Consider the following 13,513-nt stretch of genomic DNA (forward strand, 5'->3'; position numbering starts at 1 on the left):
GAATAGCAACTGAAGCATTATAAAAAATTATAAACCTAAAATTATAAAAAAATTTATAAACCTAAAAAAATTATAAACCTAAAAAATTATTAACCTAAAAATAGAGCTTTTGTTTTCTCTACAGTCAAATCACTGATAAATTCTACAGTGTAACATAGTAAAATGTGATACTTCTACTTTTTTTTTTTGCTTTGCTTTATCTTTCCTAGAATGACTACAAAAAACTGTCGATGCAGTGTAAAGATTTTGTTGTTGGACTCCTTGATCTGTGCAGAAATACTGAAGAAGTAGAAGCTATTCTGAATGGGGATGTTGAAATACGCCACAGTGGTGGAGATCATGGTCGTCCTAACCTCAGCCATTTAAAACTTGCCATTAAGTATGACGTAAAAAAAGTAAGATCAGGCACAAAGCCCCTTTTATGTTATTTCAGTTTTTATTGGTGCGAAATCAAGAGGAAGGGTTGGCATAATTAGGTTAAGCTGCGTTTTTCTAATTAATTGCTCTAGGTAGGATCTCTAGTAAATTCTAAGTGCCTGGTTGTGAGACATTTCACCCACACTAAAAGCTGGTCTTTAAAATCTAGACTTGTTTCTGCAATGATCAACACTTTCTTTTACTTAACAAATGATGTAAAAATGGCTTTGTGTGTTCAAACTACAAGGCATTTGTTATAGGATGGGAACATCATTATTTAAGACACATCTCCATTTATTAATTTAGTCCAATTCCGGAACAATGCCTTCAATTCCTTCTTTAGTGCATTTGAATCTCCTGCGTCTTTATTTGTGGAATATTTTTAGTCTCATCTTCAAGCAGTGCCTCCTATTCTTGACTGCTTTCTTAGGTTACGTAAGATATCTTTAAAAAAAAATGGTTTTTAAAGGTGGATTTTATATACAGACTTATGATCGGCTTTCAAACAGTATAGACATAACCCCTTTCTGTCTTCCTATTTCTTAATGGAGAATAGTCAATATTCTATTTTTCTCCGTAAATTTATCTTGGACATCTTCACATATCAGTATGTAAACATCCACTCAACCTTTTCAAAGCCTACATATCACTGTGCCAATTTATATCATTATGTTCATTTAATCCATTTACTGTTTAAGGGTGTCCATTATTTTCTTTAAGCTTCTGTTATTTCAAAACATTTGATAAATTTCCCTCAAAAAAAGTGCACATATCAACAATGTATAGAACAGCTTATTTCTTCCACTCATGTATCATTAAACCTTACCATTCTACAAAGACAAACATTGTATCTTGATTTAATTGTCTTTGTTAACCATCCTTAGGAAACATTTTTAGTTCCTTTATATAATCTGTCCTTTGTCTAACCTTTTAATATTCTTTAGCAATTGTTATTTTGGATTGTTGCTTTTTGTATATTAAATAATGCTCTCTGTCATATGTAGCATTCACCTGTAAAAATTAACTATGTGAGAATGAAAATATTCTGAAAAGTAGAAAGTAAAAATTCTGAAATTTAATTATATAGTTTTCTGATTTGAAAGAGCTTATGGCACAGGAATATATAGATAGAATAGAACAGGCAGTCCATAAAAAGACCATATGCAAATGGGAATCTAGTATAAAATACATTTAGCACTTTAGGTCAGTGCAGAAAAGGTGGTATACTTTTTTTTAAAAAAAGTATTTAGACATCTAAACTAGCAGGATCTTTATATCATTCCTTCTAAATAGAAAAAGTGCATAATCATAGAAGTCCTTTTATAAAATATTGATGAAGCTTCTTTATAACACTAAATTTTCAAAATTTGTCTATGCTTTGACAGTCCATTAGTCGTAAAGGAAAAGTTTGATAAATTTGAATCCTTGAATTTATGTAAACTATATTAGAACCTCCTGCCACGTTGCTTGATACCTGTCCCCTACATATTTTACATTTGTTCTTTAATTCTAACAATATTTTTCATGGGAAGGGATAGAACCTAATATTAGAACACAAGAAAAAAGCTTATGCTGACTCCTTCTTTAATCAAGCTGTTAAATGTTTGTTACCCCCTGCTAGTTTGTAGCCCATCCAAACTGCCAACAGCAGCTCCTCTCCATATGGTATGAGAACCTTTCCGGCCTGCGGCAGCAGACCATGGCAGTCAAGTTCCTCGTGGTCCTCGCCGTTGCCGTGGGACTGCCCTTCCTGGCTCTCATTTACTGGTTCGCTCCATGCAGCAAGGTATGTCAGTGACGCCTGGGCCTCTGTCAGCTCCTCAAAGTCTGTCTGGCTTGTGTATCAGAGCCAGTTAAGCAGGGAAAGTTGTATTTCTTAAACAAAAATGTCAAGAAGTCAGAGTTGGGTTAACATTATAAAGATAACATATTTGCTGTAAGAAATTTTAAAAAGCAATGGAAAGAAAAAATTCACCTGTAATATCACCATTAGTAATATGTGAAAGAAAACCTCAGTTAGATTATTCCTGTTTGTCTTCTCTCTAGTCATGCCTATGCATATATTTCTACATTTTTAATGAGGCATGCATTCAGCAAATATTTCAAATAACATTCTAAAAGAACGCTTCCTTTTGTTTTTCTTCCCGCTGGCAAAATTTGAGATGAAAGCTTTTGTTTATCATTTATTTTAACCAATAAATCTTAATATGAATAAAGGACAATTGTGTAAATACTCCTATAATGCTTGTTTCAATGAAGAGGATTTATTTTGGGACAGTATACATTGTAACCTGACAGCAAAGATAGCTTTTTCCGTTTGTTTTTATTCTTAGCAGACTCCCTCTGCCCAGACTTGGATGAAACTGGTTTGTTCAAATGAACCTAGCCTTTCACAACAAGCTTGGAGAAGGGTGATCTGTCATTCTCTAACAGGCAGAGACCTTTGCCCTGCGTTGCCAACAATCTTATTCTTCATATTTTGGAAGCCACATTTCTGGAACCTTTTAAGTTTCAACTCCGAGAGTCAAATTTAAATAATTCTAAAGCTATGTAGCTAAAATGTCTACTGGACCATCTATTTATGTGCTGTGTAGATATGCCAGTTGAATCACTTGCTATTCTTAAACCTGGATATGGCTTATTTTCAAACATTTGTTACACATGGGTCCAAACATCTTGCCATTGTTTTTTTTATTTATTGCCAACGTTTTTTTATTATTATTTAGTCACATATTTGGTGCTTTAACCTTATAGGAATGTTTCTAAGTAGCTTATGGTAGGAAGCTGGTGCAAAGCCTTTTTTACTTAGTGGGAGCTTCATCATTACTTCCAGTGATGAAGATAGGAACTGCTAGAAACTGGCCATTTTCTCTTGAGGGTAAAAGCTATCATCATAAATGTGTTCCCCATAAAGGCCAAAAATTGACTCATAAATAAAATATAAAGGAGGAAAATAAAATGAAAATAGTGATGTTTACTAGAATTAGAATTTATAGCATGGATTTCTTTTCTAGAAAGTTAAACTTTTTCTTCTTTTCCTTTTTTCGTAGGAATGACAGATTTCATCTTGAAAAAACTAACTAATCCTCCTTACTAGACCATAGGCCACACCTATGTATGTGGTCTCTATTCTGCTTGTACACACATTTCCGGGTTCTTCAGAGACTTAAACTGAATTATGGTTGTTATTACTCTGTGATAAGTTAAACTGTAATATGTTTTCTAAAGTGAATAATCGCCCCTCTCCATAATGAGCTCAAAAGCATAATGGCTTTCAGAGGGTTTGATGTTTGACAGACTATTTTTGGCAGTCCTTAGGGTTGCACATTTCTTAATTTTTTATTAAATCCTAATCAACCTGATTTCCTTCACTATTTCTTCTTCCCTGACTATGTTTCTTTCTGGCATCTGTTTTTCATCCTCATTTAGATCATTAAGGCAAATAATCACATTAAAAGGACACTGTCAAGGTATTTTTTTTCTCATATCTAAAATCTATTTTACTGACTTTTATTTAGGGTTTGAAACATGATTATAAAATATATTTTACATTTTCCCTTTAGTGATATATATATATAAAAATACTACAGCTTAGATAATTGTTTTTTTTTAATAAGGGAAAATTACTCAAGCTATATTGATACTTTCATTTAAAATACTGTTTTAAATACTTAAAAATTCAAAAGCATCCATGAAAATTATGCCAGATCAAACTGCAGGCCTATGCACCTTAACAGAGTGCCTCTTTCTGTTTAGAGCTTGGTTTTCATTCCTCAAGTCTGCTCTTTAAGAAATTCTCTTTTGTCCTTACTTGTTCTCTTTACTCCATCATAACCCAACTATGTTTTATGCTCATTATAGTAAAAATAGGTCATGCTGTGATTTCAAATCATTTTGGCTTCAGCTAGAACTAGCTTCAACCCTTTCTATTTACTATTGGTATTTAATAGCTATTTGATCATAAATACATACTTAAAAAGAATATGATGTAATATTTAAAGTTCTTCCTTTTAGTCATTTTCCAGGTACATCAGGTTTTTTTTTTTTTTTTCTTTTTGTATAGCAGAGTTTTATTAAAGTGCAAAGGGGCAGAGAAAGCTTCTGACATAGACATCAGAAGGGGGATGGAGAATGCCCCCCTCACTAGTGTTAGCAAGGGGGTTATATACTTTTTAAATTAGTTATTACAATAAATCAAAAGAATGTCTCAAAGCTGTAAAGATCTTACTAGACCTACTCCTACAATTTACATTTTAGGATGACAAGATTAGAACTTAACAATAGAAAGACCTTACCAGACCCACTCCCATAATATACATTCTAAGATACCAGGATTAGTCAGAATATTTTCAGGAAGCAAAAACTGTCCTCAAGCAGGATACATTGTTGTTATATAGTCCCTAGTACAAGTTTAAACTGAATTGTTTTTTGTGTAATCATCAGTTCTGGGCTTAAAGAAAAAAAAATGTTTTATGTGACTAAGACTAAGGAATGTAGAGAAAAAAACAAGTTTGTCCTTTCCTCCTCCTTGAGAATTCCAGACTCCTATCTCTTCCTCAGAAACCCCAGACCCCTCTCTCCTTGGGGACCCTGGGCTTCTTATCAACCTGCCTAGGAATTGTCTCTTTCATTCCCCCCTTTTCTTTTAGGAGAATTATGTTGCCAAGGGAAAGGGGCATCGTTTTTGTTCCATAACTACTTCCTGCTGTTTAGGGGCGTGGTCCCTAAATTGTTGTTGCTGCTGCTAAGTCGCTTCAGTCATGTCTGACTCTGTGCGACGCCATAGACGGCAGCCCACCAGGCTCCTCTGTCCCTGGGATTCTCCAGGCAAGAATACATTTCCTTCTCCAACGCATGCATGCGTGCTAAGTCGCTTCAGTTGTGTCCGACTCTATGCGGCCCTATGGACAGCAGCCCACGAGGCTCCTCTGTCCCTAGGATTCTCTAGGCAAGAATACTAAATTGTTGAGGCAACATATTCTCCTAACCCTCATATGGTTTCTGATCCAGGGGCCCCAAGTAAGAGTTGGAGGAAGCTGTGGCACTCGCAGGAGCCTGGACAACCATTTGTAACCTAAAAGCTTTCAGAGAGGAAAAAAATCTAGTTACACAGTTACAGATGTAAGGCAAACAGCAAAAACAGAACAATTAGAATTATTACGATTAAGATAGTTTTCTACCATGGCGAGCTAGTTAACGTTTCCCAAAGTGAGGTGACTGGGGCTTCAGGAGCATCCATAGCCTGATTCATCTTGTTCACGTGTTTAGTAAAGTGATGAGTAACATTAGTGTTCATATATGGTATATATGTACAACATTGGGTATTAATAATAGCACAAGTTCCTCCTTGTGTGGCTGTTAGAATATCTAAGGCCATCTGTTTTATAAAACCACCTTTCTAACTTGTATTTATTCAGCACTAAGGACTGAAAGTTAGAGCATCAACTCGTAGCATAACATCTGATCTCTAGTTACCAGAGAGGGAACAAATATTGTAGCCAGATAATCATACCAGTGAAATACAGACCTTGCCCAACAAGGTTTTTTTTTTTTTCTGGTGTTTTTGTTTTTAAATTTAATTAATTTATTTTTTATTGAAGGATAATTGCTTTACGGAATTTTGCTGTTTTCTGTCAAACCTCAACATGAATCAGCCATAGGTATACAAATATCCCCTCCCTTTTGACACTCCATCAGTTTTTCACTTTGGTCAATTATTCTTTACAGTTATTTTTTTTAGAAATTTGTTTGCATCACAGACTATATAGATGACAAATTTTACTAAAATGAGTAACTCTGGTTCCTAAAGTCCATTGAATCTCCTAGCATCTCCTTTATAGGGAAAGGCAACTCTCAATGATTTGTGATAATAAATGGAAAATATGAATACCCACATACATCACTTTAGTTTCCTGTCAGCCAAATTTTTATCTGTTTTCTTGTTGTATTTTTTCTTTAAACTACAACCTTTAATAAGCAACAAAAATGCTTGGTTTGATTTTCCTCTTTTCCCTCTGAGTAGAATGAAGGGGTCATACTGCAGAGGGCCAGGAGCCCAGTGAGGAGCAGAAGTGAGCCTGGTCAGGAGGGAGGTGCAGATCATCTCCCTGGATAGCTGAACACTGGCTTGAGATGTGTTCAGACAGCTAACTCGAGCTCCAGACCTGTCAGACTTGAGGTCACGCTAACGTGGATGGCTCTGTTCTCAGTCTGTTTAATGTCCCTAGCCTTTTCTCTTCTCCTCCCATTTTAGTTTGTGCTTCCTTGAGTTTTTGTTATTTTGTATTTTGAAGGCCGCCTCTGATTCTCCCCTGAACAAGGCAGGGAATAAATAACTTTTTCATGGATTTCACTACTAATAGTCAATGCCCTAATCCCAGTTTTCCACAACAGTCAAATAAATTTAGAACTTTAAAAAAGTTCATTTAATATTTATAACAATAGATTTTTCTCACCAGAAAGATATTGAACCTTGCAGTAAATGATTAAAGAAAGCTCATACAGATGATTAAACTTTATATAATACATGATTAAATAGTCAAGTCACAATAAATTGTATATGTAACAATGTCGAATTAAAATTGTATATGTGGTACACTATGGAAAAGAAATTAAAGTTGCATTAATGTTCAGTTTTTAACAGTCCATATTTTAAAAAAAACATGGCTAAGGACAATAGGCAAAAGAAAATCAATCCTATTTTCTCTCCCACTTGTTTTAACTTTATATGAGAATTCTATTTAAACAGGATCTCAAAAAGAAACACACAAAAAAATACTCTGATTCAAGCTAAGAAACATTTACTTAGGGAAGTATGCTTTTCAGACATGATTTTTACAGCAACTTTTTACAAATTAATTTTGGATCGGCTCAGCAATACATCTAACTGTAAGGATCCATTGACTTAAAACTAGATTGATCTATTAGTCTAGATAAACACACACACACACACACACACATGCACAGCATGACGTTCCGCCCGGCCTAAGTTAGAAAGAGAAACAAATATCGTACATTCACACATAGAAATGGAATCTAGAAAAAAACGGTACGATGACCCTATTTGCAGGGCAGACATAGAGAATGGATATGTGGACCCAGAGGAGGAGGGAGAGGGCGGGACAGATTGGGAGAGCGGCATTGACGTGTGTACACTACCATGGGTAAAACAGATGAAACAGCCAGTAGGAAGCTTCTAATGGCACAAGCTCAGCTCGGGGCTCTGTGACGATTCAGGGGGTGGGACGGTGGGAGAGGGAGGCTCAGGAAGAACGGGAAATGTATATACGTATACCTGATTCACTTTCTTGTACAGCAGAAACTAACACAACATTGTAAACAATTGTACACCAATAAAAAAATTTTTAAAAATGATTATAATTAGGAGAGAAGGGACCAAGCTATGTGATTCAGTCTAGCTCTGACTTGTATGATTTTGAAAACCATATAGACCAATAAAGTTTGTAGGAGCAGAGAATATTGATTGCATTTCTTCCAGTATAGCATTTAGCTGTTTTAAAAACCTTAGAACATTTTTTTTCTAAGAATTTACGTGTATAATGAGAAAACAAGAAATTGTGTTGTAAACCAAATAGAAACATTAACTCTTAAACAAATATGCTGTGCTTAGTTGCTTAGTCATGTCTGACTCTTTGCGACCCCGTGGTCTGTAGCAGAACAGGATCCTCTGTCCATGGGATTCTCCAGGCCAGAATACTGGAGTGGGTAACCTATCCCTTCTCTAGGGGATCTTCCCAACCCAGGAATTGAACTGGGGTCTCCTGCATTGCACGTGGATTCTTTGCCAGCTGAGCTACTTGGGAAGCCCCAAGCATACCTGAGTTCAAATTCCAGCTCTACCACTTAAGGAGCTAGTTTCTGGACCTCGCTTCCTCTTTTTCTTCATCTGTAAAATGGGCATTTCAGCAGCACATACCCCTTTGTATTGTTGTAACAGTTACATGTAATTAATAGAGTAAAGCACTTAAAACAGTACTTAGCCCATAAAAGTACTGGATAAGTGGTGGTGTTATTATTAATTTCTGTATTTTATTAATTTCTATATTTTTGCGTAATAATCAGTTAATTTGAAAAGCTGTTGAAAGCTATGAGCCCTCTTCTAAGAAAAAAATTTCCTTACATGCATGTACTGAGTTTTGTTTACCTTTCCAGGGGTCCACAGAGCCCCTGAGACACATCTTGGGCATACACCACCCCTCTGCTCTGACTAGGATGTGTGCATCTCAGATGGGAATGATTCCTGTACTATTGATGCACAGGAGCTTTTATGGTCTCCATATTTTATATGAAGAATCTGATTTTCACATAATTTAGGAAATTCACTCATTGCTAATGAGGGAATGAAACTGGAATCTGAACCTAAAATGCTGGACTTTCAATGCGGTGTCATTCCAGGACGTCGGTCCAGTGCATGACGGGACCTGCCCTGCTGTCCTGTCCATGTCTGGGAGTCCTCTTCTCGGTACTCCTGACTTCTGCTCCATTTACAGCATCTCCAACATACAACATCACTTGAAACCTGACCTGCATCCACAGCAGTTCAGTTCAGTTCAGTTCAGTTGCTCAGTCGTGTCCGACTCTTTGTGACCCCATGGACCGCAGCACGCCAGGCCTCCCTGTCCATCACCAACTCCCAGAGTTTACTCAAACTCATGTCCATTGTGTTGGTGATGCCATCCAACCATCTCATCCTCTGTCATCCCCTTCTCCTCCTGCCTTCAATCTTTCCCATCATTAGGGTCTTTTCAAATGAGTCAGTTCTTCACACCCACATCAGTGAAATACATATGCAGACAGTGCTAGTGCTAAGTCACTTCAGTTGTGTCCGACTCTATGTGATCCTATTGGCCGTAGCCCACCAGGTTCCTCTGTCCATGGGATTCTCCACGCAAGAACACTGGAGTGGGTTGCCATTTCTTCCTCCAGGGGATCTTCCTGACCCAGAGGTTGAACCCACATCTCCTGTGTCTCCTGTACTGGCAGACAGGTTCTTTACCACTAATGCCACCTGGGAAGCCCACAAGGCAAATATCAACCAAGGGTGTATACATGGCAAAGTAGATTCAGTTTAATATTTTCATTGCTGCTTCCTCAACACTTCATGCCCACTAAATTAGTTTGTTTTTCATGAATAATTGTGATACTCTGCTCTGCCTTTTGTTATTATACTAATAAAATATTTTGTCAGTATCACATATATTTTAAGAACTTAAATATTATTTTATAGAAGTGAATTTATTTAACTGTCAATTCAGAATATCAGCATATGTAGATGAGCAATGAGACCAAACTTTGTATTAGCATAAAGGATTATTTTTCCATTATCAGTTATAAATGTACATAATTATCTTAGAAGAACATTGGACTGCACAGATGTTTGTTCTTGTGTATACACATGTGTGTTTTGCAAAATGCACACAACAAAGCTAAGACTTTCTTTTGTGGCAGATGGGGAAGATAATGCGTGGACCGTTCATGAAGTTTGTAGCACACGCAGCCTCCTTCACCATCTTTCTGGGACTGCTAGTCATGAATGCAGCTGACAGATTTGAAGGCACCAAACTTCTTCCTAATGAAACCAGCACAGATCATGCAAAACAGCTGTTCAGGATGAAAACATCCTGCTTCTCATGGATGGAGATGCTCATTATTTCCTGGGTAATAGGTAAATACTGATTTTCTGTCATCATTATTTTTGCAGCCGTAGCAATAGGACTGAATGACACCTGTTCCCTCACACGTCAGCTATATAAATGTATGCAGCATGATACAATGCTCTGCATAACGTGATTTTGTGTTTTTAAAGTGCAGTTATCTAGGGTTCATTTTCAGTACCACAGTTCTCTCACATGCCACATGCTTTTTAGATTTCCAAGAAAAACCCAGGAAGAAAATGAACAGGATAGTATGAGTCAAACCCTGCCAGTGATGAAAACCTACCATTCACAGCTGAAGACAGCTGTGACTTCAAGCTTAAAAATAACCATATGATTGTATGTTGCAATTTAATAGGAACGGAAGGTCCTAGCCACTCACATCTATTGAACATTTGTTATGTACTAAGAACTGTTCAGGTCATTTTACCTCCATCACATTACACGCTGTCTTTGTGCCTTAGTGGTTTAATCTATCATATAATAATAACGTCTACACTATTGCTTTAGATCTCCCAGATGGAAAGTGAAACAGAGGGAATGCAGTCTTAATTACTATGCTGTCTTTAGAATCAGTCACCCATATTGCTTGACATTAAATATAATGCAAATAAAAGATATTTCAATTGGATGTTTATAAGTGAACAGACTCAGTAGCTATTACCTATTGAGGATAATAATGTGAATAAAATGTAGTCCTTATAGTGAAGGAAGTTAAGTCTGCTGGAGGGGGACAGGCAGGTCAACAAGTAAATCAATAAAGAAAACTATGTGACAAAGAATATTACTGAGGAGCTATTAGAGGGTTATGAACATACACAGATTGGGCACCTAAATCTGAGTGGGTGGGATGTGGAAGTGGCAGAGAGGGTCTCCCTAGACAGTACATTCAATCTGAGACTTTGAAGATAAGGGCAGGTTAATCCTACTGACTGTTTATGGGGAGGTAAGGAAGGACTGATGTTGAGGCTGAAGCTCCAATGCTTTGGCCACCTGATGCGTAGAGCTGACTCATTTGAAAAGACCCTGATGCTGGGAAGGATTGGGGGCAGGAGGACAAGGGGACAGCAAAGGATGAGATGGCTGGATGGCATCACCGACTCGATGGACATGAGTTTGAGTAAACTCCGGGAGTTGGTGATGGACGGGGAGGCCTGGCGTGGTGCAGTCCATGGCGTCGCAAAAAGTCGGGCACGACTGAGGGACTGAACTGACTGAAGCACACTACGAGGCATGAGTCAAAATGTTGAAGGCAAAGATGCGGAACTAGGTCCACACCTGGCACCTCTTTTGCCAAGTCATGTGTTAGGCTCAGCTATAATGCAGGCTCATTTATGGATGTTAGTGATGGGAGAGAGGGGAGGAGACACAGCCAGAGGCTGATGTTCAGCTATTGGTGCTGTGATTCCTCACCTTTTATAAAAGACACAGTTGGCTGTGAGGTAGAGAGTGGCTTTGGGGCTGAGAGACAGCTGAAGTGATCCGTGTGTGGAACGTGGGGCCAGAAGTCAGGGAGTGAGGGAAGGACTTGAGCGCTCTGTAAAAGATACTCTTCTAAAAACCTGGCCATGTATTGCACGTGGAAAGGGAGAGCTGTGGATTCTGCCTCGGGCTAAGGTGCTGACTGCAAGCCTCTGAGACGAAGAATACAGAGGGAAGATAAGGATTGAGGAGATTGGGAGAATGAAAAGCTGGTAAGGAAGTTTGGGTTGAGATTGACTTTGACGTGCCCATGGGGTTTCCAGGTGAAGATGGCTACTAGATAACAGAAAATGCAACCCCAGGGAGAAGCCAGGCTGTGGAGAAAGTCTCAGCTGTCTCCATAAGGTCCTGACTATGCAGGAAGTCCTGCAGGGTAGGTATGTGGAGAAGGACGTGAGAAGAGAGCTCGAGGAATCTTTATCCAAAACCGTTGGCAGTCCGTAAGCCTGGTTCTCCCCCAGTGATCTGGAGAAGCATCTGCCGTCAGTTTTATGTCACTTCTGTGGCAGGGGATATCTTCTTGGCTTCCTCATTCTGGGGCTGATAGAATAATCAATTGAAATGTTGTGAAGCACTATACAAACTACCATATGAGCATTTCAAATGCATACGAGGTAACTCAACAGCATTGAGACTTATTCAAAACTTCTGAATCACTTAATTTCCTGGTTATGTTCCAAGGAGAAATACAGTGTCTTAACATGTGAATTGCATCACTAAGGTAAACCTTTAATAAAGAAGAGTTTGATTTTCCACTTTCTTTTCTAATTTAATTGGTTTGTCTTATGCTATAAAGCTCTAAGAAATATATTACATCTCAAATATATTGAATATTTGATGTAAAATAAGAATGATCATTTGGACATTGCCTTTATCTCAAGCTAAATGTCTATATGCCATCATTTTTTGTGTGGGTTAGTAATATGTAAAATACATAATATAGTACTTGGCACATTGGAAATGTTTAATAAATTTCAAGTGACTATGATTATTATTAAACTCTTAATTAAGAGTTCATATGTTTTATATGGAAGTGGTATTTCCTACTGAAAAGATATTAAGCAAGATATGACTCTTTCATTCAAGGTTAAACTTTGAAAGCATTTAGTTTTATGTAAGGGGATTAGATATAATGAATGTTCATTTTATTCTTTTTCTTATTTTAAACTTCTTATTTTGTATTGGGGCATAGCCAGTTAACAATGGAGAAGGCAATGGCACCCCACTCCAGTACTCTTGCCTGGAAAATCCCAGGGACGGAGGAGCCTGGTAGGCTACAGTCCGTGGGGTCGCTAAGAGTTGGACACGACTGAAGCGACTTAGCAGCAGCAGCAGCAGCAGTTAACAATGTTGTGATAGTTTCAGATGAACAGTGAAAGGACTCAGCCATACATACATATGTATCCGTGTTCATCTTTTTCTTTATCAAACATAATTTACTCTTCTCATACTAATATTTTAATATGAACGTTGGTAGTTTTTCCTTTTTCACTTGGAAACCTAGGCCAAGAACGTTAACTTTAAATTTAATGAATAAAAGCAATTTCCTTGGAATAACTGGCCCAATAACCTTTATATTTGAGATTCAGAGATGATCTCAGTGTTCGTTTAAAAGCAAAACAATGAACAACTCAGAGTGGACAACTGATGCTTTGTACCACATGTTAGACTCCTGGCTCCGTTTCCAACACTGATGTGTATTTTTCTTCTTGAGTTTTCTTGAAAGTTGTTGTACCTTCTGGAAATATTATTAAGTGGTCTACTTAGGTCAGATGCTAGCTGGTTTGAAGGAAAAGACTGACATTATTAGTCATAGAAAGCAACTTGAAATAATTTTTATTGAAAAGTTGAAAAGCTGAATTAGCATTCCAGTAGAAATCTTGACAAGACAGAATGGCGAGCTCAAACCAAGGAGAAATGAGAAGCGTAGCAGGAACACA

General features: G+C 37.4%; 1 protein-coding gene across 5 annotated transcripts in view; it reads left to right on the top strand.

Moving 5' to 3' along the window:
* Window positions 1–13,513, top strand: part of TRPC6 (transient receptor potential cation channel subfamily C member 6) — a 139,728-nt gene that overhangs the window by 102,246 nt on the left and 23,969 nt on the right. For 4 of the 5 annotated variants that reach the window (XR_014068122.1, XM_081538127.1, XM_081538128.1 and 1 more), the window contains exons 3-5: window positions 210–395; window positions 2,039–2,203; window positions 9,886–10,102. Coding sequence is in view for 4 of the 5 variants with exons in the window: in XM_081538127.1 (XP_081394253.1) it covers window positions 210–395; window positions 2,039–2,203; window positions 9,886–10,102 (568 nt within the window). In the remaining variant the exon portion in view is untranslated. The remainder of the gene's footprint in view (window positions 1–209; window positions 396–2,038; window positions 2,204–9,885; window positions 10,103–13,513) is intronic. The other variant, XM_081538130.1, reaches the window with a different exon arrangement.

Source organism: Giraffa tippelskirchi, chromosome 11, assembly GCF_054371585.1.
Source record: "Giraffa tippelskirchi isolate mGirTip1 chromosome 11, T2T-mGirTip1v1.2.pri, whole genome shotgun sequence".
Taxonomy (NCBI): Eukaryota; Metazoa; Chordata; class Mammalia; order Artiodactyla; family Giraffidae; genus Giraffa; species Giraffa tippelskirchi.